At 40.8% G+C, this 27,314-nt stretch overlaps 1 protein-coding gene across 1 annotated transcript in view; it reads right to left on the bottom strand.

The window, feature by feature from the left end:
- Positions 1 to 3,414: 3,414 nt before the first annotated feature.
- The window catches only part of efna2a (ephrin-A2a), a gene marked incomplete at both ends in the record, with an annotated part of 86,259 nt that continues 62,359 nt past the window's right edge, over positions 3,415 to 27,314 (bottom strand). The window contains 3 exons of the mRNA XM_079262507.1: positions 3,415 to 3,539; positions 5,137 to 5,202; positions 10,863 to 11,155. Of these exons, the coding sequence (XP_079118633.1) occupies positions 3,415 to 3,539; positions 5,137 to 5,202; positions 10,863 to 11,155 (484 nt within the window). The remainder of the gene's footprint in view (positions 3,540 to 5,136; positions 5,203 to 10,862; positions 11,156 to 27,314) is intronic.

Raw genomic sequence — 27,314 nt, 5'->3', positions numbered from 1 at the left:
AAAGTAACTGAGCAATGAAATACTCAAGGACACAAAAACTCCAGAGCTGAGCTCAAGTACAGGGTTGAGAAACTGCTTTGTGTTTGTTTCCATCGCCGGCCAGTCACCATCCAGGAAATGTGATGGGAACAAGAGAAGAAAGGCTATCAAGATATCCGTTCTCCATGTTGTCAGCAGTTCAGATTAGCTGTCACCTCGCAGAGGGAGAAACAGCTGAAGATTGGAGAGGCTGATTTCATCTGAATAATTTCATGCTTTGACTGGCAGAGCTCAATGATCGCCGTTCAAAGACTTTGACGTCAGAGGAAGCCAGACTGGGCAATTATGGACCCAGGTGCAGTGTAAGACACAAATACAATGATCTGCCATTTGGTTAAAAAAGAAAACCAAAATAATAAAAAAAACAATAAACAGAAATTGAGAATTAATTCACATTTCCAACAAAAATAACATTCCACTCAATCGACTTGTTTTCGAGTAGACAAAAAGACAATCTTTATTTGTGTGTTTCTCTCCTTGCTCTGACTTCTGTGTTTACTTTTGACTGACTGACTTTCATGGCTGAGGTCAGCTTCCACAAAAACACCACAAACAGAAAAGGAGACAAACTCATACATGACGCTCAGACCTGGAGGCCTCCTACCACTACCAACCATGGATCACAAAGCAGAGTAGAAGAAGAAGTAGAAGAAGTAGAAGAAGAACGATAGGACAGCATCAGTGGAACAGAAGAAGAGAAGACACATTTTTAAAATCCTCCGCAGGCTATAACCCATCACTGCATCCCATAAAGGAGTAATTAACAGTGATTTTAAATGCTACAAAAATAAGATGAAACAGAGAAAGAAGCTCTTCCCCTTGTTTGTGTTTCCTTATGTGTGTGTTTCTTTGTACATGTGTGTAACGTCCATGCCATGTCTGTATATGTTTAGAGCTGCACTGTTTTTTTTCTACATATGTCGGTAAATGTGGATGCCTGTACATGGATCGTCGTGTGTATGTTTGTGTGTGTTCACAGTGCTGACTCATAATGTTCTCTTCCCAACATTAAAGAAGTCTCAGTCCCTTGATACACACTCTTTCCCTCCCTCTTCCTCCCTCCTCTGGTCGTTCTCTTTGTGCTGCTCCCTTTAGATTCATGTCCACAAATGCTTCCAACATCACTTTGTTTGTACGTGTATATGTCTGCGTGCATGCACAAATGTGTGTTTTTCGTGATGCAACCACACACACACGCACACTCTCAAAAATAGAGGTACAAGATAAAGACATTTCTGTACCTATAGGTACATTTTAAAAAAATGTTCTCTCAAAAGTACAATACTGATCTTTAAGAGACCAGAAGCACACCTTCAGAGTATGAAAAAGGGTTCAAAGTGACATAAAGTACAAATTTGTACCATTTCGACCATAAGGGTACCTGCAGCATTGAAAAATGTAATGTTAATGGCTGTAATGTTACAAACTAGAGCAGATTTGAGGGATGACAGTAGTATGACTTAACAGTCATTTACTACACCAGACAATGAAGGTCAGATGCTGCAAACTAAGTGTATGTCTGGTCAGTATTTTGAGTTTTTGAAGATTATTTCTAGATTAAAGATAAGATAATATTACTAAACTGCATAGACCAGGCCTAATCCTGTGAAAACATAAAAAACATAACTTCATAAGGTGAGGTTGAACTTGATAAGGTACAAAAATAGACCAGAACTGAAGGGTACAGAAATGTCTCTCAAAAGAGTACACCCCCAGCGACAAGCATTTGTATCTTTTTAGGTACAAGCTGGTACCTCTATTTTTGAGTGTGCACACACCTTGCCTCATTTGCCACAGTCTATGCACTTCCCTTATTGGTTTAACCCCCCCCCACCCAGGACCAGCTTCAGTCATTGTTTACGTCCATTGTGATCTGACTTGGGCTCCGAGGGCTGATTTCCAGTCAGTTTCACCCTGCGGCTCCATTTATCTTCCGGACCCAAGCTAATCCATCAACAACTGAAAGCAGGCGGGAGAAACTGTGAGGAGAGAGGTTGCATTTTCCTTTTGATGTCTGAAAAAAAAAAAAGTCTCAGGGAGAGCAAGAGAGCGGCTGCAGGGTATTTCAGGGTTTTTTTTCTTCTTTTTGTTTTTTTTCCTCGCATGAAAAAATATATCATCATTAGAAACAAGATTGATCTGAAGGTTTCACAGTGGTCATGCAACTTGAGTGTCGCCTCCTTTTCTCACCTGTCGTCTGTTCATCTTCAGTTCACCCCCCTCCCCATCCTAACCCACCTCCCTTTCCAAATCCCAGACACATTAATCCTGCCAGTCCGAGAGAAGGTTCAGTAAGTGACCACAGTCATGATAATACAGAAAGACAAAGAGGTGGGTGACCAGTGGTACATTCATACAAGAGAAAGTCATGGTTCCAAAAGTCACCCGACCCAGTCGACATTAGACAGTGCTGGAGATGCCCGTACTGGCCAGGCCGTGATAAATGCTTTGTTTAGAAACACGAATAAGACAAAACACAACCCTCCTGAAAAATCTACATCTCTCCAAGCCCACCCGGAACGCCCCAAAACCCTCCCACCGAAACAGGCTATGGTTAAACCTGTCTTCCACAAGGCCATATCTGAGAGCCTCTAATAAAAAAAAAAAATCTAACTATGACTTTTATATCAGATTTCGGTGAATCCACTGGGTCTGAAAACATCAACAAATATAATATTACAATTCCAATATGTTCACATTAATTTAAATTTGTGCTCCTCTTGTTGTCGCCTCCCTTTGTTGCACATGCCGGGTCACTTTTCTCCACTTCTCAGTGCTTTTGCTCTCATTCTGGTTGCGGTTGGAAGTGGTCCAGATGGCATAGAATTCCAATTACAATGCAAGCTTGGCCACTTCCAATTCATGCTCAGAGGATGGGATAACAATGTGAGCAAAATTCAATTTTTGTGCATCCAGGCCTATCGCTTAATGCATCCTGCCATGATTGGATAGTTGGAATTGCACTGGAACGACAAGTTTAATCATAGCCACACATAGCTACATCTACCCCATCAGTGGCCAAAAGTCAATAGTCAAATCGAAAAGACCCCCTGATAGGAGTGCAGAGACATTTCTCTTGTTTTTTTTTCATCCAAAAGGAGCTGTTCAACCCAGAGTTTAGGGATCGAAGATGGAGGGCAGCTTCCCAGACAGCTTAAAACCCAACTTTGCAGCCATGTCTGGGATTGGTGTCCGTGACTGGGCCATGAAGGGGGCTGGCAGTGGGGGTGGTTTGTGGTCATATTGAGGTGGAGGTGGGAAGGAGGAGGGGTGGGGCGGAGTTAAGGGCTTCCCTGAGGGGTGGTGGATTTAGAGGGACAGCCAGCCCAGCCTATTATCCCGGGATGGGAACTCCAGGAAGATGGGGAAGAAGGGTCACAGCCAGAAGAAGAATCCCAGCAACAGCGGGGTCAGAGCTGCTGATAAGGCCGTGCACCTTGCCCTGGAGCTTGGACCTCCATCAGTAAGGAAGGGCTCTGGAGAATCGTATCCCGAACCATCTGAAACAAAGAGATGAGAAAAGACAAAAAAAAACCCAGACAAAACATCTGAACCGAAAGATAGATGCAAAGACAAGACAATCTGAGACAATACCAATGAAAGGGGATTTTTTCAGAGATGAGGGGAAGACAACTGGATCTGTCAGGATGGGGTTTAACAGCGATGGAAAAGCAAAGAGTACACGGCAGAAAGAAATGAGCGGAAAGAGGGGGAAGGAGAAGACGATAGCAACTGAGCTCTGCAGGGGGTTTAACCAACCTAATTACAGTTTAATCACAGAGACTCGGAATCTGGAGCAGCTGACACACACACACACACACACACACACACACACACACACACACACACACACACACACACACACACACATACACAGTCTCAAAGACACATCCACTCATACACATGTGCAAATGCTCACGGCTCACTCACACACTGACAGCATTTCACAGATGAGATGAAAGTTACAATGTCAGACAGATTACTCGAACAACACACACACACATAAGGCAGAAACTCAAAGAAAAGCAGATGCAATGACAGAACTGAAAAATGCATGTTGTCTCAGTAATTATGAAGGAGAGAATTTCCTTCTCCTGTTGTGAGATATACAAAGATCTTAGCCCAGAAAGCTGTGGAAAAAACCCCCCCAGAAAATCTGCCGTCTCTTATGAAGATCTTCAAAGCTGCACCATTATCTGGGAGATGTGTTATTAACCAGGTATGTTTCTTTAATCTGGGTTTGGCTTGAAAACACATGAGGTCGAATCCGTATTAGGCTAACAGGTAGATTTTCAACATAGCATAGTAGTACTGACTACCAGAAGCTAACCCTCATTTTCTGCCAGAGGTTCTTTGAGTTATTTTTAAATGGCATCATCATAGGGCCGCCATGGTGCTCTTATGAGAGCGCTGTGCTCTGCCTGCGCCACGAAGCCGCGTTGAAACGATCGTGTGTTATTAGACTGCAGGATATTTGGAGGAAAAGTCATGCCTCATTTCACATTACTCATCTTTTAAAAACAAGTCTGAAACTTTTGGAAAACTTCACCAAACGTTCATTTATTAAACCGATGCCCATAAATGAGACTTCGACTGTACGGTACGAACTTTATCACCAGACTGCTCTCTTGTATCCGCGTGTAGAGTGACGTGGGGGCTTGGCAACATTTTTAGAGAGCATTTGCAGCCTGCTCTGTTATCTTTTTACAAGGACAGAAGGTCTCCCTCACACCCGGTGTGATGTGATGTGATTTGATGTGAAGTGCGTACGCCACTTTGTGCCTCCGTGCATGCACTCACTTCTCTGTGTGTGTTTTGAGCTCACAACTGTGCAAGCTTGTGCGTGCATGTACGTGTGAATGCGTCAGAATAAGTACGCGTGTGTTTGTTTCCAGTGTGTGTTATTTTTTTGTGTGTAAAGGTGTCAAAGCGTTGCCTGTCTGGTCTGTGAATCAGAGCAGAGAATGTTGCCGGGGCATTCTATCAGACCTCTTATACTCCCTAATTTTAGTTTGATAGGCAATCTGGACCTTTGTGTGTGGATGTGAATGTGTGTTTATGCCTTTGTGTGTGTGTGTAGTCAAGAGTGTGACTCACCTGGAGGTCTGACATACACCTTCAGCTTTAGACATGCCCGCCCCACATGGTTTGGGTGAGGAGACGCTGCAGAAGAAGCGAATGAGAGCACAGATTAGTTCAGAGATGAAATGATTTGTGTTGCTGATTGCATTTGTACAGTAGGTAAACATATTTATTACAAAGATGTTATAATATTATTCTGTGTTGGAGTGTCATGAGGTTGACCATTGGGTCACAGGTTGGACAAAATCAAGTTGAACAGTATCAAGTGACAGCGTTTATGAACCTCATTCCCCATCATCTCCATTTTAACCATTTAAAACCTGAGAAAGGTTGTTGCAGAATGGAAAAAATGGCCATTTTGGAGCACAAAAACATCTTCAATTTGTCTCTGCATTATTTTAAAAGAGTTGGCCTTTGCCAGGACAATATTTACCATCCGTCCATTTTTTTAGCCTCTTAGTCCAATTAAGTGTCGTGGAAAAACTAGAGCCTACACACAACCATTCACACTCATACTCATTCCTAAGGACAATTAAGAGTAACCAATTAACCTAACTTCTTTGGATGGTGCGAGGAAGCCGGAGTACATGTAGAGAACCAACATATACACGGGGAAAAGACGCAAACTCGACACAGAAAGGCTTCTGTTTGAACTCTGCCAACCGGGGTTCAAACAAGTGACCTTCTTGCTGTGATGGCACAGTGCTAACCACTACGCCACCATGCAGTCCAACAATATTCACATATTCACAGTTATTTGATAGACGTTTACAGCAACAGCTGCATCATTTTAAAGACATATTCACAGTAACCCTGAAGGTCTTTGTTTTTTGTGTTTTTCTATTGTGAATATATTTGTGTTCGTGCAGTATGTACAGTATTTATTCTTCACTAGTAGTATATACACACATGTATATATATATATATATATATATATATATATATATATATATATATATATATATATATATATATATATATATATGTATAGTGATTTATATTTCAATATAAGTCCAAAAAAAGTTAAATTCAGACATACTCTGTGTTTTCAGAGATATGCTTGTATCATTACAACACATGCACATGACTGAAAGGGTTTACCAATAAAAACACATTTATTTAGTCAAGTGTATCATATGAAAGTAGGTTTTCTATATAAAAAAAACAACAAAAAAACCCTGCATTTTTACTTTGCTTTTATATGTTTCTTCATTACAACGGATGTGGTTTTTTCTTTCATTCTGAGTCATTCAAACATCGTCCTGCAGCTTTTACTTTAAATATTCATTGAGGAAAAAAATGGGAATTCATCCACAAAAGGAAGCAGTTTCCTTAAAGTATTTCTTCAGTCATTTTAGCAAGGCACAGAAAATGAATATATCTGTAGGAAAATTACTTGTGCTGGTCTTTCGCCAACAATAATAATAATAATAAAAAAAAAAAAGATAAGAAGAAATCCAGCCCAATCACCCAAGTTAAATGTTCTTATCTTCTCCACTCGGCATTCTAATTTATTGCTCCTTCTTAAACAGATTTACAATTATTTAAATTGCCTGCTGGGTCGCTCCATGCCAGCTTACTTAACCCACTCAGTTCATGACATGGATTTTCATTGAAAAAAGGAAAAACGTTAAAACTAATAACTATTAAGTTAAAGTGACCTTGCAAAACCCCTAAGCCCATTTCCACTGAAGTTATAAATGATTTCAGAGCACCATTTTATTATTTTAGCCATCCTGTCTGGCTTCACTAATCACTGATTTAGTATGGACTGAGCTAAAATTTAGCATCGGACAATCATCCAAACCAATAAAATAACTCACAACTAAACAGCTGCTGAAATAAATTATTACTTTTCTCTTCTTTTGGCTTAAATTCTCCAGATAATTAGCTATAATTAATATTATCTTGACAATTCCATCTATGTCTTTTAATTTCCATTGATTTCAGAGGGATAATTAACTCATTAGTAAAATTATAAGGTATATCTTTAAAATCTAATATGATTAAACACAGCAACTGTGTAATAAATTATTACATTTTCAGTTTTTCTGATCCCTATACAATCTGCTAAATGAGATGGACCTCAATAATAAACCTGAGCTGGAATAAAACTACTTTAGCATAAAGGTTTTTGATCTTACAGTTTCATCATTTAGCAGGGAATGACCCAGGAGTCAATAATCAAAGGTTTAACTCTCAAAAAAGCCAATTTTCTGTACACTATGGGCATTGAACAAACCTTATAGAGTGTGAAAACAAGCCTCCCTACATCTGTACACTGCTAGGATGGTTTGGGAACGTAACCTACAAGAAACCTGCAAAAAAATTACTGCGGCAATTTTTATTTTTCTCAGCTAATAAAACCACAATCATCTTGACATGAATTATTCAGACATGGTGAATATTTTCTAAAAAAAAAGTAAACAGGTCAAATATTGACATGAATTAGAATTTATGCATCATTAAGACACTTATTTAAACTTCCTCGATGGAAGTTAGTGCTTCAAGCAGCTGAACGGCTTCATAAATTGAGTCCCTTTTAAGTGCTTTTACACTCTGCTCCTCAGTTTATGAAATTCTATAAACATACTGAGCAATGTAAACAAGCCTGTGAAGGATCAGCCTGTCCAATGAGATTCAGTCACACTCGCATTCACACCTAAGGGAAATAACGGACTCTCAAATCGACCTGACTTGAATGTCTTTGGAATTGGAAAGGAAATCCATGCAAATTCCCCACAGATGCAGCTCCCACTGGCTGTGAGGTGACAGTGTTAACCACTGAGCCGCTTGGACTGAATACCAAAAATAAAAATGAGAAAAATGTTAAAAAGTTACTGTGATTTAAACTTCAAAGTCCAGCAAATGAAACTGAATCTGGGTTTTTAGTCCCACCTCACTCTGAAGTGAAATAGAGCTGGAGACCTTGGGGGGAGATGGTGACCAAGTCTCTGACCACTCACGCGTGCCGACGTGCGCGCTCTCACGCACGTTGGGGGATGTGTAAGCGAACGTGTGTGCACGCACAAAACACTGACGGTTTCAGAAATATGTGTGGAGACCTATTGTCCTCCTCTCTTGAGGGAGTCTGCATAGCCAGAGCCCACAGTGACCTCACAGTAGACCATCATCAAGATCCACAGTGCACAGGAAATATATCTGACCCTTCCTGTGCCCTCTCCTCCCTTCCTGTCTGCCCACAACTCCTCCCTTCATCCTTCCCTTTGCCCTTCACCCCCTTTACCCCTGCATGCCCCCTCCTCTGCCTCAAATTTCTCCAAACCCTCCTCACAGTCTGCAGAGAAACCAATCAAGGTCCTCTGAGGAAACCCTCTAGTCTGACTATGAGCTTTCTCTCATTTCATACATCTTCCTTCAGTTTTTTAATACTATTTCATGGCACAATGACGACACCTTCCTTTATCTGTGCGCCCCTTCCACTGACTTTAACTTTTGCCTTTTTTTTAAAAAGTTGCATCATCTCTCTCAGCACTTCTGGTTCCCAGCACATCCCTAATCCAGTGTCTCCTTAAAACCCATTGAAAATCACTCAACCTCGTCCGATGGCAGCTGGCAGAAGTGAGGGGTGGAGTAGACCTGTCAACGCGTCAACACGTGAACAATACACACACCAACATGCATACACTCATACCAGCCACAATTCTCAATCAGCATGTTCCACTACCGTGTGCAAGGAAAGTACACACACACACACACACACACACACACACACACACACACACACACACACACACACACACACACACACACAGTGATTCATCGGTTAAAGCTGACAGCCGCTGTAGTTCCACATTAGTACTAACCTGTGTGTGAGTGTATGTTTGTGTAGTTCAGAGACAGAGAGAAATGAAAATGAGTGTGTGGCTGTCAGTCAGGATGATGGACATAGCCTTTCAAGAAGTCACAATTGCTTGACAACAGACCCCCACAGCCAGCCCACTGCTGCCCCCCCCCCAAAACACACACATGTATTGAAATGCACTCACAAACACTGCAGTCATGTGGAATGCACGCAGCCTCGCAGGGTACCAGAAATACAATACCAAAGTCAGCAACTATGCAACTCTGGAGGGGCCCAAACCTCAGACGAGACTAAAAACAAAGGAGTGTGTTTTTGTGTGTGTGTGCCAACTGGGAAAAGTGCACTAGGACATCGGCATGCTGTTATCTTCTTCTATTTAGCTCCCCGACTGTCGCCTGCTGTGTCTTTATGGATGTTGTTGACAACTGACTTGGGCAAAAATAGTACTTGCAGATATTATTTACATTATTCAAATGATTATTACCACAGTAGGAATTTTTTTTATTTTTTTAATTGCATTACAGTTGTTTGCGCCTGATTGCATTGCATTGCAAAACAGCCTCCCTGCTTGAAGTAAAAAATCTGAGAGGAGGAATACAGTCATGAAATGAACTGAAATCTGCACCAGAGTCTGTCAGAATCTTTCCTGCTTCGCCTGAGAGCTGCTCGTGCTCTCCTAACGCAGACGGTATCGCTGTAACATGAGAGTCGCTGTCCAAGGGCAGAAAAACTCAGCAGAGAAATCTGCCCCACTTGCAAGCTGACCTGAAACCAGTGGCTCAGAACCTTCTTCCCATTATGAGTCATGGCAAAAAATGCATCATCTCCAGCTGGAAAGGTCAAGGTCAGTTTTCAGCTATCAGCGGTAATGCATGGAGAGATGAATGCTGCATACTGACAGTCTAACATGAGATGGTGTGACTTTTATAAAGCAATAAAAGGCCAAATAAGAAAAGCACTAAGGTAACATCCTCTAACTTGTTAATAAAGCTCCCAATAGTACTTCTAAACTTTCAGTTTACGAAAAAAAAAAAAAAAAAGCCTTCCTAGGTTTGCTTGGCCAATTTTGACCGTCCTCTCAGAAAACAGCAGTACCAGCTATTCATGTAATTTGCTGACATGTAACCTTGTGTGATTGTGACTCATGACTGCTCTCTCCCCGAGGAGTCGCTTTCTTTCTTGATGTTTTCCCAGGAGGATTGTGGATTCAAACAGGGAGGAAAAGTGGCTCTTTTTTTTTCTGCAACATTCTGACATTGATAGCGGAGCTTTTGAAAGTCATTGCAACGTGCTTTTCTGAGATCATCACTTGATCTCACACAAAGCTGTCCAGATGTGGGAAATCTAGCCCACCCATCTGACACGCTACGAAGCAGAAAAAACAAAGATTTGAGAGTAATTTGAAGCTATTGTTCATCCCGTGTCTAGTGGAGGAATGATAGCTCTTCAACTCTGTGCAGAAAAACAGTCTCAGAGGGGCAAAGCTCATTTGTGACACTAATACATCACTTGTTGAAGTGAGGAGAAACATCAATACAGCTAATATAAAAATGATTACAAAGTACCCAAGGCGACATCTTTACCACTTTGCTGAGCACACCACTTATGAGCTCGACAGACGCAGAGAGATACATCAAGAAACAAAGAGTGTGTGAAGGAGTGGAGGGAGGGAGCAAGAGATGGAAGGTGTGTTTATTCTTGCCTGTGGGTGTAGGGGTGAAACGGTGGGATGTGTTTGAGAGCTTTCTCAATCTACCACTGCTGATTGCATATTTACATATTGTTTACAAATGCATACTGAGTGGGAGCACAGGTAAAACGCAAACTTGCACGCTTGCATGCTCACAGCGAGCAGTTTTTGCCTTTGCACCGCAGTTCCCCCACAGACACATGCTCCCCTTAGCGGATAACCTACAGATGTAGTAGTACTCGTGTCCAGGCCTGAACTCGAAGCCCAGGGAGAAGGGAGTGAAGAGCTGGAACTTCTCTGAGAAGCGCAGGGGCCCATCAGGACCGCTGGGGCGGTTGCACTCCCAGCGCTTGAAGCCGCGCATCCTGTGCTGGCAGGTAGTGTAGCCCTCATGGTTGACCATGAACAGGATGTAGCGCTCCATGCGCCCGTGGGACGGAGGACCCTCGTAGAAAGGACAGTAGATGTCTAGATAGTCATTGATGTTCACTGCCACTCTGTACTCTCCGTGCCAAAACCTGCAAGAAACAGAAAACAATTAATTAACATTGTTTGTCATGAATAAAAACAACAACAAACAGACTCGGGGATATATTGCAAGGAATCGCTGGGCACAGCTCTCGGTTTGTCAAAGTAAAATTAGATTGTGGGAGACATGTTTTCAGACAAACCTATACTTTCCTGAAAGACTATGAATATTTACTTCCTTCTCTATATTGGATTTCCGTGTGATTGCACAACACAAAGGAAACTGGGGTGAGCATCCACTTAGTGTAGTCATGCTGCGTAACATCATTGTGTGACATTGTATTACTGTTGGAGTTTTTTTTGTGTTTGCACGTCTCCGCAGCCAAATCGGAGTTCACAGTCTGCAAGAAAAAACAATAACCCTTAGAGTTTGCAAACGTTGCTCAAAGACAGCACAACAGATCCCTTACAAACATTTGGAATCAATACAGTAGGCAGGAAAAGTGTCCTAGAGGGTTTTTCGTTTCTTTATTTATCAGTTTATTTCATTTTAGAAAAAAAAAAAGACGGAAAGGTCAGCAAAGTCCTTGTAAAAAAAAAAATCCTTTTGGTTACAACAAAAATATGCAAAATAGCTCATTTTATTCAAATAAAGCCTTGTGAGCTGTGAGTTATGGGAATTAAATGCAAGTTTGTTTGTTTTTTTCGAGTCAGAGTGCTCGAATCAGCTTAGCGGGATGATACTCAGGAAAAGTGGGTCATGTGATGTTAGACAGCACAAATTATTATCCAAACGCCCAAAGCACTGCATAGTGAGTGTCCACTTAGTTCAGTATACATGCCGATCACTGGGGTCGACATGGCGAGCAGAAGTGGGTCACAGGTTAGTGAAGAAGAGATGCTAATAAATACACACAGTGGAGTGTGGTTATCGTATCTGGGTTTTTTTTCCTTTGCCATTGCCCTCTTTCTGGCACTCAGTCAAAGAGCTTGTGATATAAAATGCAGGTATAGAGATATGTAAGATGGTGCTTGAACTCAGTGACATCTCCACCCAATGCTTTTCAACTGCCTCTGCTATAAAACATTAAAAACATATGGCTCCCCTTTTTTCCCATAGAAGATGTATGAAAATGGATCTATTTATGTTAATGTTTAGAAGCCAGAGCTGCTTACATGGGAATTGAACTTCTGTTTATAATCTTGAAGTCACTGGAGTGAAACAGTCTTCACAGATAAAATTGATATTCCAGCTTCTTGTTATTGTCAGCATGTTTCATGAAAACGCCAGGCGGACTGTCTCCAGAATTTTGAATTCCCCTGTCTCTTTTTCTGCACATTTAATTTTCTATGTACGTTATTTAAAAAAAAACAACTGAAAAAGGTTCAAATACATGTTTTAACCTTAACAGAGCCTAAATATCTGTGGCTGTTTTCTGTTAGTAGGTCATTTACATTTTCTTGAGACTATTTTCAGCTCTGGATTAATATACAAATTATGCTTTTTTTCCCCCAAATATAGTATCTGTGTCAACATGATGGGACTTATTCAAGATTTACATAAATATGCCCCCCTGTGTGGTGGTCGTTTTGACACATTTATCTGTTTTTAATAGAATGACAAAAATCGGAGCATTTTGGCACTGTGGGATAATCCAAATCAGGCTTGAAAACATGGACAAACTAAAAAAATAGAACATCATCAATAACAGATATGGACAGATACAAACACTTTATTATTATAGCCATGCAACAGTGCTGGGGGTAATTGTGTGGGAAGACCAAATCCAGTGGAAAGAGAATAAAAGAAATCAGCACTGCAGATCCTCTAAGACATTACAGCAGCATGAATATATCTAAGTATGCATGATGTCTAGTCCCAGTCCCTGTCCCAGTCCCAGTTCAGACCTGTATGTACAGCACATGCAGGTCAAAGCGAAGATGTGATTATTAGACCAACGTTGTTGAATTGTGAGTTTTTGGTTGTGTCTTTTTTAGGGCTGTGACGATACGCTTTTGTCCCGATTCGATTCCGATTTTTTGGGTGCCGATTCGATTTAAATTGCAATTCTCACAATTCTTTGATATTGCTGATTTTTGTAGATAAAAACAAAATAAAGGTATAAAACTTATTTTTTTGCTCGTAATATTTCTTGATTTCATTTAGAAAAAAACAACACAGTAGCCAGATCATCATTCTGCTGCTATAACGACCCAGAAGACAAGTAAAAAGATCAATAAAAACAATAAAAATGACAAAATTTTTATAATGGATAATTTTTATTTGTTTGAAAAAAAAAATCAAAAACAAAAAATCGATTTTGAAATTGTGAAGCAAATAAAATCCAGATTTTCGATTTTTCGATTCGATTTTCCCACCCCTAGTCTTTTTGGATGCTTCACTTTCCAGAGAGATGAAGCAAGAGGAGTCGGTGGGTGGGAAGGGATCCCTGACTGGTTAAACAGGCTGTCTCTATACACGGTGTTAACAGTGGGAGGATCACATCGAATTATGGGAGGGAGGCTTTGTTGATGATCTACTGTGGTTGTCAGAGCCCCCATACCTGAGACAGACGATGCAATAATGTCCTTCTATCGTGGCCTTGTAGAGGTGGATAGGTAGGCATTTTCTAATACAATACTTTTCAGTTATCTGAGAAAGAACAGTCTTTGTTGGTCTTTTTTTTTTTTTTTTTTGGATGATGCGGTTGGTGTTATTGATGTGCAGGCTGAGGAATTTGAAGGAGTCCGTCAGGGATAAGGGTTGGGCTGAGATATGAAGCGTAGCTTTGATGTTTGTCCTTTTTTCTATTGTTTTTGAAGTATTGAGTAAAAGCTTGTTTCTGCTGTACAACCCAGTTGACCTCCTGTCTGTACCGAGTTTCATCGTTTTTGATGAAGTCTATTGATAGTGGTCGGCGCCCTGCGATCCTGAACACGATGAGACGGGTGAAGAAAATACACGAATGGTCTCTCCCAAATGTACCCTTTAAACATATATCAATATAACACAAGACCTTTATCTTTGAATAATGGCATCTATTAGGAAGTTCTTTTAGATGAATATTTGATATAAAGTGCAGATTTGTTTAGCCACAAGTCTTAAAATACATTTGTTTCATGCATAATTTTGCTTTCATATCAGTTCAGAAATACAATACATCAGTCTCTTTAAATATTTGATCCTACACATATTTTATTTACCAGTGCTCCATAAATCATGGGTCCCAAGAGTACGGCTAGATAATCTTTTTGTTTTAGCATCGCTAAAAGAAAGAAAAAATTGCCACAGCAAATCAAAATTCCACTTCTACTTTCTTCAGAAACCGTCAGACATTTTGAGAGGCGTTTAAATTAATCAGTGAGGTATCAAGTCTCTTTGTGGACATGTGCCCATGTCTTCTTCTGGTGCCAATCATCATCGTTGTTGCTCTCTTTGGCAACGCCGTCAATTTAATTTCAAATGTAGCCTACCACATCAGATACATTTGAAATTCAGCTGAGCTGTGTTATCACATCTTGTTTCTTGAAGCTCTGCAAATTTGAGACTCAGGAAACTGTCTTCAATCAAATGAGTGCAAACAAAGCCAGTCGTCGGGCAATCTCATCGTCTCATATAACGCGCACACACATGCAGATTGAGTCTTTTAAACAAATTCATCATTTCCCCCCCCCCCCCCCCCCCCCCCCACCTTGGCAGTAATTGATTGCTTGGAATGAAGACATTTTTGGTCTAAGCACTTTTGGTTTGAGGGATATTTAGCTTTGGGACAAATTATCCCTATAATGGCGGTCCTATCCCTCTCCCAGAGGGCAAATCAGGAAGTGAGTTAGATGTGAAATGAGCGTCTTCATGGTTCGGTGCCCTATCTGAGCACGTTTTGCAGCTTCTAAAAGGATCCTCGAACAGATCATTTAGAGGCATTGATCCACTGGGGAGCTCCTCTCGGGTCTCTCTGCTCCCAATCAACTCTGATTAAGCACTAAAGGGGAAAGGCAGGGAGAGAAACAAGTGAGAGTGATGCACAGAATGAGAATATATGGACAGAAAAGGGGGGAAAAAAAGCAGAGAGGGTAAAACAAAGAGAAAAGACAGAGAAGGAATGGAAATATATGTGCAGGGACGATAAAGGAAAAGGAAAACAGGGAGAAAGGAGGGGAACACGGAAACACATGATAATGAGATTGCATTGAATGAGAGGAGAAAAGCAAGAAAAATACAAAGGACGAGCAGAAGAGGAGGAGGAGTTTTTCTGTCTTTCTTCTTAATTTGTACAAGTGTGGTATTGCATCTGAGCAAATGTGCCCTGGCTATAGCTACCATGCTGTATTTATAAATGACTACCATTTCGCATTAGCACTTTGGATATACAGTGTGTGCAAAGTGTGTGTGGCTGCAGCTAGTGGCTTGGTAAAGTGGGTCTCGATGAGTGAGGATCCTCAATCCAAGAAAAGGCTAATGTGCCAGGATACATTAGGTTGTATTAAGCTACTAAGCGCCCTGCCCTGCTCCTGTGACACCGTCTGCATTCTTAATACACTGAGACGAGAGGAAACTGTGTATGCAGGTGTGTGTTTGTGTGTGCAGGTGTGTGCCCTCTGACGCTGTTTAGCAGCACATCTTGGTGTGCGGATCGGTTTGTGTGTCTCTAAAATCTCTCTTCGCAGGCTGTGTGTCATTTGGAATTAAACACACACAGTGCACCAGCCAAAAAGACATGGAAATGCACTCACACTTTCTGCATGGCTCTCTCTGAAGGAATTACGTGTGTGTGTGTGTGTGTGTGTGTGTGTGTGTGTGTGTGTGTGTGTGTGTGTGTGTGTGTGTGTGTGTGTGTGTGTGTGTGTGTGAACTGGTGGTGTAGGTTTTGGAGAGCATGGACGTCTTTTGATGTGTTTGTTGTGTATTTGTTTTTAACCTGTCAAACCTGTTACAGTAACCTGTAAGGCATTAGTGGTGTAAAACTAATAAAAACCGACATTAATTGAATTCTCTTTGATGACAATGTTGTAATTAATTAGCAACATAACACCTCTTGAAAATGTTTTTAATCTATTTTTTTTTTCCAAACTCCAGTCATTCAGCTTCTATCTTTTCTACTGTGACCATGTCCAGCGACACCCATCACTGATCATGGGGAAAATCAGAGGCGACACGCTTTGATGAATTGCAAAGACGTAATTCCAAAAACGATTGGGAGTGAAATGCAAATAGAAACAGAATGCGATGATTTACAAATCTCATAAACCAACACTTCATTCATAACAGAGAAGGGAAAGTGAAGCATTTCACCATGTCATGAAATAGTTTAGCTTTTATTGGATAGAAAGCATGCCTCAAAATAGTTGTGACAGCGCCATATTTACAACTGTGTATCATCCCCTTTCGTTTTAACAAGGCTCTGTGAAATTAAGAGACTAGTGGCTGGAACTTTGACAGAAATGTTACCCATTTTTTGACTAGTATTCAAGCTGCTTAAATGTCCTGGGTCTCTGTAGTATTTTGTATTTCTGAATTCAATTCAATTCAACTTTATTTGTAAAGCGCCACTTCACAACAATGTTGTCACAGGGCACTTTACATACACGAATCAACATACACATTATTTCGAGCCAATACATACATATCCTATTATAGAAACCAACTGATTGCATCGAGTCAAGACTTCGATCCAATCCCCCATCCTGAGCATGCATGAGGCGACAGTGGGAAGGAAAAAACTCCCCTTTAACAGGAAGAAAACCTCGGCTCAGGGAGGGCAGCCATCTGCCTTGACTGAATGTGACTTAAGGTGCCAAATGTTTTCAACTGGTGAAAAGTGGGGACTACAGGCTATTCAGGCCAATAGCTGGACTCTTTTTTTCAAATCCCTGCTGTTGAAACTGAGTGGGCACTTCACATTGTGTTGCTGTAACATGCAAAGCTGTCCTCGGTGTGATCTGAATAACAGCATTTGCTCTAAAACCTGCTGAAAAGAAAATGTGTCATCTGAGCGATTAAACATTACAGGCATCTCTTTTCAGCTTCATACCTTACACACAGAGATGTGTAAAGATTCTCTTAATCTTTAGACAATATTATGTACCTTAGGTAAAATATTAAAATTCTTTACAATTTTACAGTTTCATGCAGATTACTGAACCGTGTTTACCTCTGAGGATCTCTGCATCTTTGAGGTGCTCTTTGCATACCTAGCTGTGCTACTGCTATGTTGCAATCTTAAAGTTGATTTGAAGTTGAAACAAAAAAACCCATGTTCATTAAAGTTAACCCATTATTAGTGTTTTTACCTGCAGTGACTCAATGCAGTCGTATAAAACGGACCCATTTGAGACACAGAGTTGGACATAACACCAACACCAAACTTATAACTCGCATCAAATCTGTTTCATCAGTAATAATCCACTACAGTAATGTAAAATGATGCACAGAAAAGGTTTTGAGATAAAGCGCAGAGAAAATTATACAACTTCACTGATCCTTTCACTCAGTCTGTGTAAACTCTCATCACCGGGACGAGAAATGGTGTGCGCACGTTTGCTTTTGTGGCTGATAAAACTTGATTATCTTTTATTTCCAGAGGAAGATTCATTTGTACCATATTGACAGTCAATATAATTTCCATACGTAAAAACTACCAAAAAATGGAAAAGACGGCTCAGAACTTCAAAACTTTATCATGCTTTATGCTCTCAATCCTCAGTAATATCCCCATAGAAAATAAGGGAAAGCATAAAAGATGCTGAAGAAACATCTTGTTTCTGAAGTGCATCTTGTTTAGTCCTTTTTAGTTTTACTTACGGTGTTTGGTTCTGCTGCTTTAGGCCATTTTTCCTTTTCATAGTGTGTGAACTTGCACTATGTGACATGATGGTTCCCTTGGCTCCTGATCATCCACTGTGTCACACATTCTCCTCAGTAGTCCGATGCAGTGAGGTTAGTAAAATACAGCTGGAAGACTTTTGCCTCAGTGAAAAAGCTGGTCTAAATGAGAGTCAAAATTAGACATGCACCACTTTGAAAATGCTAAAGATCCAGAGATAAAAGAAGAACAGTAGAAACATGTTTGCTTTGTGTGTTGTTATGAACTGTAGCTGCAAGTTTCCCTATGTACAGTAATGAATGTGTGTAAGTCTGTGTGTAGTGGCCACTCTTTAGCATTCATTCATCAGCTTCATCTCTCAGCATGACTGTGATCAAAGCCTGTGGTTGGAGAAGCCTCGGATGTTTACCATACCTTCCTGCGTCCTAAACAGCAGGCCGGATCAACCAACAAACATCAAAGCGATCGTCAGTCTCTTCCTTTCTCCCCCCCTCCCTCTACGTCGCCCCCATCTCCATCCGTAACTTTCTCCACATCTCCAGCTTCACTTGATCTCCTTCTGTCACTCCTGCTATGTGGCCTTCACGCTCCGGCCCTAAAAGAAAAACTGCTCTAGATTGGAGATGTCAGTCTAAATGCTTTCCAGCTGATAACGAGATTTTGAAAGATGGTTGAACGGACAAAAAGAGGCTGTCTGCATGCTTAAATGCCAAAGCTCACAAAAAGAAGATCCAAAATTTAGGAATGTAAGGTCCTCGTTGGGGAAACAGCACCAACAAATATTGATGGGATAGCATTACTTAGATTTTAACTGAAGGCAAACACGACTGTACTCGCAAATACTCTTGCCCATAGATTTATTTATCAAAACAGAGTCATCTAGGCCGAGAAGTCTTTGTTATGATAAAAACTGGCAGAAATTTTGAGGAAAAAACATCCCCTGTATTCATCCATCCACTGATTGTCTAAACAAGGGTGGGCAACGCCAGTCTTTAGAGTCACTAAAGGTTTTAGATGGCTCCCTGCTTTAACTTAGCGTTCCAATTAAATGGATCCAACAGTTTATTAAGTTCTGATTAGTGATTCATGCATTTGAATTGGGTGTGTTGAAACAGAACATCTAATACTGGAGGACAGTGGCTCTCGAGGACTGCAGTTGTCTGGTTTTTACCCACTTACTCCAAAACAGGGCCGTGATGGAGGCAACAAAGGCATCTCAAGATACATTTACAGAAACAGTCCAATTCTTTCAAATAAATGTACTCCAGTAATAATCCAGTTAGAATAAATTCATTACAGGATCCACATTAGATCAATTCACAAAAACTGTCTTCATATGTGCTAATTCATTATAAAAAAGAAAAGAAAAGAAAAGAAAAAATAACCAAGGAGACCAACAAATTGCATCAAATCTTCCCTTTGATTCAGTCCCATCCTGAGCTTGCAGGGGGTGGTGGGCGACTGTAAGCTTTTGTACTGTGAGATGAAAACCAAAGTGGACTTGAAAGAGCACATTAATATTGCTGCTTTGCTTTTGAACAAGCTGTCATCTATCCAGCTGACATTATTCCACTTAGAGCTCATTGATTCAAAACAAACCATTATGGGTTGTAACATGTAGATTATATGAACAAACCTGTGTTATATTTAATGGTTCATTATTTGATTTACATGGTTTGTTTACATGCCATAAAGTCTTATATAAAGATTATTTGAATGATTTACATAACTGCAGCACCTCTTGTCACATTCTGGACAAAGCATTCAGTTCTCTCTTAAGCTAAATACAGATCTTGAAGATTTTGGCCAATATGACAAAAACTGGTGTTCTTATATGTCATTTGTATTGCATTCAAGCAGGATAATTCACACACAGTCTCCTGATTCACAGCTGAAAGAAATTACATGGTAACAAATATAATGGCGTCAAAGAGAGGAGTTAAACTGTAGTCCCAGGAGGGACTCGAACCTGGTTCTACAGGCGAAAGAACTGTGATGATTAAACTGCAAAGCCTTCAACATGTTTTCACAGCATTTGCTCACATTGTCCATCTGAGCATCACATGCAACTCTGATATAGTCTGACATTGGGAACGGTTACAGGTTTAGTGGATGATTATGAAAAACAAACAAAAAATAAATCATTTGCTTATTCATCACATCACCAGGTTTTTCTTTTAAAGAGAATTCAAAGACAGCTGGATGAAGAAGGTATGCATCGATTTCCAATTTTTTCCACACTCAGTTCATCTTCACGTCTCCCGTTGAAGCAAAAACTTTATGTTGCCAGCTTCTACCTGTAGGCACAGTGGGTAATACATTCTGCCAGCACAGTGTTTATCATCATTCTGTCCCTGTCAATAACATCTACTTCGCTCCTTCCTGCACATCCAGCACAAACAGACTACACCATTGTTGCTGCCAAACTTCGGCAAATTCCAGGCGGTGTTGGCCAAATGACCAAATGAGGATGTGGAGTCTTCTAAATGTAAAATTTCATGTCCAAAGCATGAAACCTGCACAGTTTTCCCACATTTGACCTTTTGGCAAGAAGAAACTGCAGGCTGTCTCATGGTGTGTGTGTGTGTGTGTGTGTGTGTGTGTGTGTGTGTGTGTGTGTGTGTGTGTGTGTGTGTGTGCGCGTGTGTGTAAGTAGGCTCTGCTACATTGTTGTCTCAGTCTGCTGCACCCAAGCTTCAGTCAGTCTCACAAATTAACACTGCATTACTCTCCATTTCTATCTCTCCATCTTCATCTGCACCTGTCTCATTCTGTCTTTTGCTCCTTTTTCTTTGCCTTCTTCTTCTCAATCTTCATCTCCACCTACTTCGCCTTCATTTATTTGCTTTCCGTCCACTTTTCTTTTTCTATCACTTTCCCTTGAGGAGCAGTTCGGCATCTTTAGACCTTCTCACCATCTTCCCATTTCAGCTTTCACGACTCTCACTCTCATTCCCTCCTTCTGTTCGCTCCTCTGTCTTAACTTTCTTCTACATCAATGTATTTTTTTTTTCATTCTTCCCACCAGGTCTTCTTCTACTTTTTGCTTGTACTTTTTGAATCTTTAAAATGGCTGATGCACACAGACAAACACACATCTTTTCACTAAGACTTTTCTCACAGCATGAAGTATTCCTTTCTGATTGTGTTGTCTCCTACTGAGCCTCCTGCAACACTGCAGCCGATGTGTAGATATGTGATGAAGAATAAATATTACCTCTCGTTACACAAACACATACATATCCACCATAGATATACCATGCTGCAATACAAGCACGCTAAGACTTAATGGCACACATGACACATCCTGACAGAATCCATTGACACATGCGGCGCAGTGAAGAGCCAAATTACCACACACTAAAATACTGGGATTTGTAAGCACAGATGCACATGTTTAATTATGCAAATCAGCTCTTGATCCTCACTTCTGTGTAAACACGAATGAACAACGAAACAGAAAATGCACAACAGAAAGGCATTCCATAATATATGTGTATTCCAGCAGACATAAAAAGAAAACATTAAAAGCCCACAACTGACACATACTCCCGAGCTCAAGTCGTGTTGTTTTGACAAGTTCCACTTCTGTCACCGCGAATAATGTCACTCATAGATCACCGCAGTGACATTCAGCACTTCTGAAAGGTTATTATGTATTTCTTCAAGATGGGGAACATGGACCCCCTATGGATTAAGCACCTCCCGTGCCAATTCTTGAAAAATTCACACCAATGCTGTAAGTACACGTACACACACGTGCACTCAGATGCAAACATGCTCTCAGTCACACAAACACATGCATACAGTCCAACAGCAATAGACTGATTTAACATCGCAAAACTGTTTGGAAATATATCACATGCAGGTCCCATGGAAACTAAATTGTCACCGTGGTGATGTGTTGGCTAAAACACACCCATACACACTCCAAGCCAGACAGATGGAGTGAGAGAGGTGGAGTGGCAAAGCCACTGAAGGATGGACATGCAGGATGAGTTAGTGAGGCAGATCAGATGAGCACTTGACAGAGCGGTGCACATGACAAGCTGACAGACAGAGCGAATGATATTCTTGTATCAGTCTTCTTGTCTTATGAGGGGCATTCACTAGGATGCAGGATTTGGATCTGTTGTCCACAAAAACAGCAGTGGGGGCTGTAAGGTTGGCTTCATATTCTAATTACAGTGTTTACCAATATTTTTAGCTTGAGCAGAAAATATTTTACTTCCATAAACTATCCTGATTACACTTAAAATAAGTCCTTTGCAAAGCTGAAAAACCAAAATACTCTGTTTTGCAGGCTGCAGTAGTTAGCACTGTGGCCTCACACCAGGAAGATTGGGGTGAGGATCAAGCAGTGGCCTTTCTGTGTGGATTTTGCATGTTCTCCCCGTGTATGGGTGGGTTCTCTCCAGGTACTCCAGCTTCCTCCCACCACCCAAAGACATGCACGTTAGGTAAACTGGAATTGGTAAATTGAATAAGTGTGAGTGTGGATGGTTGTTTGTCTCTCTGTGTTGGCCGTGTGATGGAGAGGCGACCTCTTCAGGGTGTACTCTGCCTCTTGCTCAGTGATTACTGGGATAGGCTCTAGCTTCCCCATGATCCTTAATTGGACAAGCAGTTAAGAAAATGACTGATGACTGTTTTGCTTCACGTTTATGATCTTTTAGACACAAAAGGCATCATTCTTCTGTTGTTTTGGCTCCGATGTTGTGATGTTTTAATGGTTTCAAACTGCATTCAGTCTGACCTGTTTCATACTATTCTCCTTCAGAAAGGCCTTGCTGGGGTTTTTCTACCTTGTGGTTTCCAGACTGATTGACATTTGAGCAGAAATGGTGACAACATAATTATGTAACCGACCTGAGCCAGTTAAAAGACTGTCTAGCTTGCTGGCCTGCCGACTGACTGGCTCATTAGGTGATCCACTGTGTAAGTGTGGGAAAAACTGACCACTGATATCACATAGAACAAAGTGACACTGTGTCAAACTAACTGACTCATCAGCTGTCTATCTTGCATTGGCATCACCTGTTGGCTTAAGACACTTCTTTTAATATGGATGGGTTGATCCAGATTGACAAGGTGAACTAATCCATGTAGTTTGGGTCAAAGCGTTTGAGCTTCTGTGGGTTGGAAGTCACACAGGGCAGAGGGAGTGAATGGGAAAAGCTGGTGTGTAGATTGCTTTGCAGCATCTCTAATGAGTAATTAAACACTTGAATGGAGTCCAATTAAAATACACACTGCATTTACCAGCACACACACAGACAAATACATGCATTTCCACATGCCGACATGCAACTAAACGTCAGCATATAAACAAAAATCGAAGACACACACACAGACATGGCCAAGCATTTATGTGTAAATTAGAAACAGGAATGCACACACACAAATAGAGATGCACAAGTATATACGCATATTCAGGTCTCACCTCATTAAGTGTAGCCATATGTGCTGAATGTTGTGTGGTTCAAGACAAAGTGAGGGTCAGTGGTGTTTGCTTCTAATAATAGGAATCAACTGTCCTTCTATCCTGTATTTCATTTGACGCATCTTGATGGTCTTTTTTTCCCTCCAGGAATTTCTCACATTCTGTCGTCTCTTATTTTGACAGCCTCTTTCTCAGCCTTTCATTCAGTTTGAAAGTGACCCAAGTGCCAGTTCTTAAGCGCAACAGCTGAACAACCGTAAACTGAGAATGTATTGACCAGACAAACACAAAAACATGTCTGATGAAACTTTAAAAATGACCCATGATGACATTAAATGATCAAGACCCGCACAGGAAGATTGTAACCAAAAGAGAATAGTCTAGTACACTTTCAAAGCAAAGTTTTCTAAAGTACATGCTAAATACATTATAAGGCAAAGAATTCAAGGGCTATGCAAAAAGCCTTTGAATTTTTTTAAATAGTTTTTCACTACATTATTGATTGTATTGCTGTGCATGCTTTAGGAAAAGTAGGGCAGGTAGTTGTGTGAAGAATAATCAGAGGTCTTTAAGCCATTTTCACACATGAACACCAGTCCTTAGTTGCCTATTCACACATGCACAACGCAGCAGGAGATTCTCTGTGTGAGATGCATTCTCACATGGAAATTCTCTGGAGTTGAGCCTGAATAAAATGCACAAATGAAATGCAGAGGAAATCACATTACAGCACATTGGCAATATTGGATAAGGCTCCCTATTTGCTCATATTTATGGCCAATTTTCTGTTAATTTCTTTTTTATAATACATGTTTATTTGTAATATTTTAAAGAATTTTTCATTTGATTTCATACAAGTGAAAAGCGACACGGTGGAAAATAGTTGTAAGAAGGAAGTTGCTGTGAATTCTTTAGTGTTCTGTCAACACGTGTGATGCAGATGCGTCTATTCTCAGAAAGTCCCTCAAGAGAAGATCTAAAAAACCTTTGGTGCTGCAGAACATGTGTGAAAACTGCTTCAGATAGACTTTTTAAGCCTCCCTGCAGGTACATCTCTGCTCACTTATACAGTGAAGAAGACCTACTTGTGGGGTGGTCAGTTTTTTGGGGAAATAGGGAAGGGAACTATATGCTGGTCAAAGATGGAAAAAATGGAGTAAGTCATAATAAATTGTTAGAATGCATGAAAACACTGTGAGAAGAAGATTAGTGCATGTAGATTGCTGGTCGACTTTCCGACTGAATATTCAGTCAGTTTGACGTTATTTTCATATTAAACTGCAGCTTGTGGAAACTCCAGTGAAAATAACACCAAATATAAATTTATTTAAAGTTTATTTCATGAAGCACAGCTCTGTTCTATTTGCAGTCACATCATGAATAGAAATACTAAGGTACAGCAAATGTCCAACCCTGGATCGTCACATTCCCTTCGGTTTCGGGCCCAGATTCAATACGGTCGTTCAAGCACAGGTCAGGTTCTGCTTTATTATCAGTTCGGTAGTGTTGATTTAAACCAGTTCATTGGCAAGACACGTGCATTATATGTAGCACTACTAAGTACAGAGAAAGTTATGGGACATTAAGTAAGAATAACACCTTGTAACTATCATGGTTTCTGCTCTGGCCTGAACGAGCTGTACTCTTCCCCTGCCTGATTGTGGAAAATCCTCACCTGTCCTGCTCTCTATTTAAACACCTTCCCTTCATCTGCTCAGTGTAAGATCTTCTGTCTTTTCCACAGCCTTCAAGCAGTCTTCATGTGGCTGACTCTGCTAGAAAACCTGGTCTCAACCCTGCCTGTCCCCTACCGTCGTCTTTGCTACATCCCTGTTGGTATGAAGTGACCACCTGTTGCTGAACCTTGGTGTGGACCCTGGACTGTTTTTTTGGCCCTTGTGATTCTGGATTGTGGAGATTGTTTTTCTTAGCCTGGCACGCCAGACTGGAGTGCTCTATATATTCAACACAGAGCGTCTCAGTCTGGAAAGCTTCTGTTTCTCTGAGATTCGCATCAGTGTGAAACAAACCGGCCACTCGGTTTGGTTTGTCTGAGGAGAATCTTGCCTCTTGCCTTACGCCACCATGTATTCTTTAAAACATTCAAGATGGCGCACGGACGTAGCGGGAGTTTGTTTCTTCTACAATTAGGTTCAAAAAGCAACATAGAGTTGCCGATATCGACATATAACCTCAGGTTTTTACAGCAAAAATGACACAGGTCATTTATGTCTTCTGTACGCACGCTATGTTGATTTTCTTCTGTTGCGTTCGCTCTACTGAACACTTCCGGACACTGTAGGCTGCCGCTTTACTGACATCACGTTCGCCATTTTTCTCCACTTGTTGGTCCCATCCTAGAGTCCCCAGACTCTAAGCTGGTACAGCGAGAGTCTGGCTTGCCAGGCTGTCTTTCCTGCTCTGGACGATCATTCTGAGACAGCCGTTCCCACATTTCCTGGTCAACATTCATTTTTTCGGTCTCTCCATTATCATCCCAACCCTGTTGCTGGTTCCGAGACTTTTGTGTTCCAGTACTCCTAATGATCAGACTGAGACCACCTTCAACACCGTCTTTCCATCAGTAAATCTGTTTAATCTCCCTTGTAGGCTGACTTTTTAGTTATGGCTTCTTAAACCATAACATTAACTTCATGTTAAACTGGTATTTGTACTTGTAAAATTGATTTATATAGGAGTTTGTGATAGATGTCTACAAAGGATGAAGGGTGTTTTATTATTTGGATTATTGCTGTAGTCAAGAGTTTGACCAGTAAACATAAATGTATTTCATTCAAATTTTAAGTGCAGGAAGGGCAGCTATTCTGTGGTATGTGCTTTAAAAATACCAGATAAATGGAATCATGAACTTTAATCAGCAGTATTTGTTCATAAAATATATAACTGTAAAGGAGGCAGGTCAAGAAAGGTTTAATAAAAATTCTTAAATTGTCTTTTCTTTTTTTTCCTCCTCCCCTTTCTTTGTCTGACTTGTCCTGTCCAGCATTGTGAGCTTTGTTGTTCCACAAATAAATGGCTTCGCCAAGGAAAGCTTTGTCAGAGTATTTAAAAGTAAATAGTTTGTTACTGAATTTACAAAGGGCTGCACTGTGACAAGTAAGGTCGCTGGTCTGAGGCTCGGCTGTGGGGAGGGTCGAATGACGGTCTTTCACTGTGGAGTTTGCATGTTCTCCCCATTTGTAGGTCCAAAGACATGCATGTAAGGTAAATTGGTTACTCTACACTGTCCCCAGGAGGGAGTAAAAACATGAATGGTAGTTTGTCTCTCTGATGGACTGGCAACCTGTCCAGAGTGTACCCTGCCTCTTGCCTAATGATTGCTGGGATAGGCTCCAGCTTCCTTGTGACCCTTAATCGGACTAAGCGGTTAAAAAAAATGAATGAATTTACATGAAATGGCTGCATCTGACCTGGAGGCGATTAGGACAACACCAGATAGAAAACAATGTTCTTTTCAATCAAACTGACAGCTGCTACATTTGTACAGAAACACAACACAGAACAGGAAAACAAAGCAGACAATCATCAGGAGCACATGCAAGATGCAAAAAAGCTAAGAAAACATCAGAAACCAAAGCACCAGGAGCAAACAAAAATCCAAACAAAATAACTTTTAGTTTTGTAAACTAAAAGTTACAAACCCCCCCCCCCCCCCCCCCCCCCCCCCCCCCACCCCTATAACCCCCCAGCCTTCCTCCAATCTGCACAAATATTGTGCACTGGAACAGTAGAAGAAGCTCATTTGGTCTAATAAATCCAGATTTTTCCTTTTTCAGAGTGAGAGAGCATCAGGGTAAGAAGAGAGGCAGATAAGGTGTCTACTGTACAAACATGTCTATAATCATGCTGCAGTTTGTTCGGTCCAGGTTCAGCCACGTTAAGTTACCAAAGAATGAGATCAACGGATTACTTAAATATAGC

This window comes from Telmatherina bonti (genome assembly GCF_933228915.1).
Source record: "Telmatherina bonti genome assembly, chromosome: 22".
NCBI classification, from domain to species: domain Eukaryota; kingdom Metazoa; phylum Chordata; class Actinopteri; order Atheriniformes; family Telmatherinidae; genus Telmatherina; species Telmatherina bonti.
The sequence above is the reverse complement of the archived record's forward strand: the minus strand, read 5'-3'. Positions and strand labels throughout refer to the sequence as shown.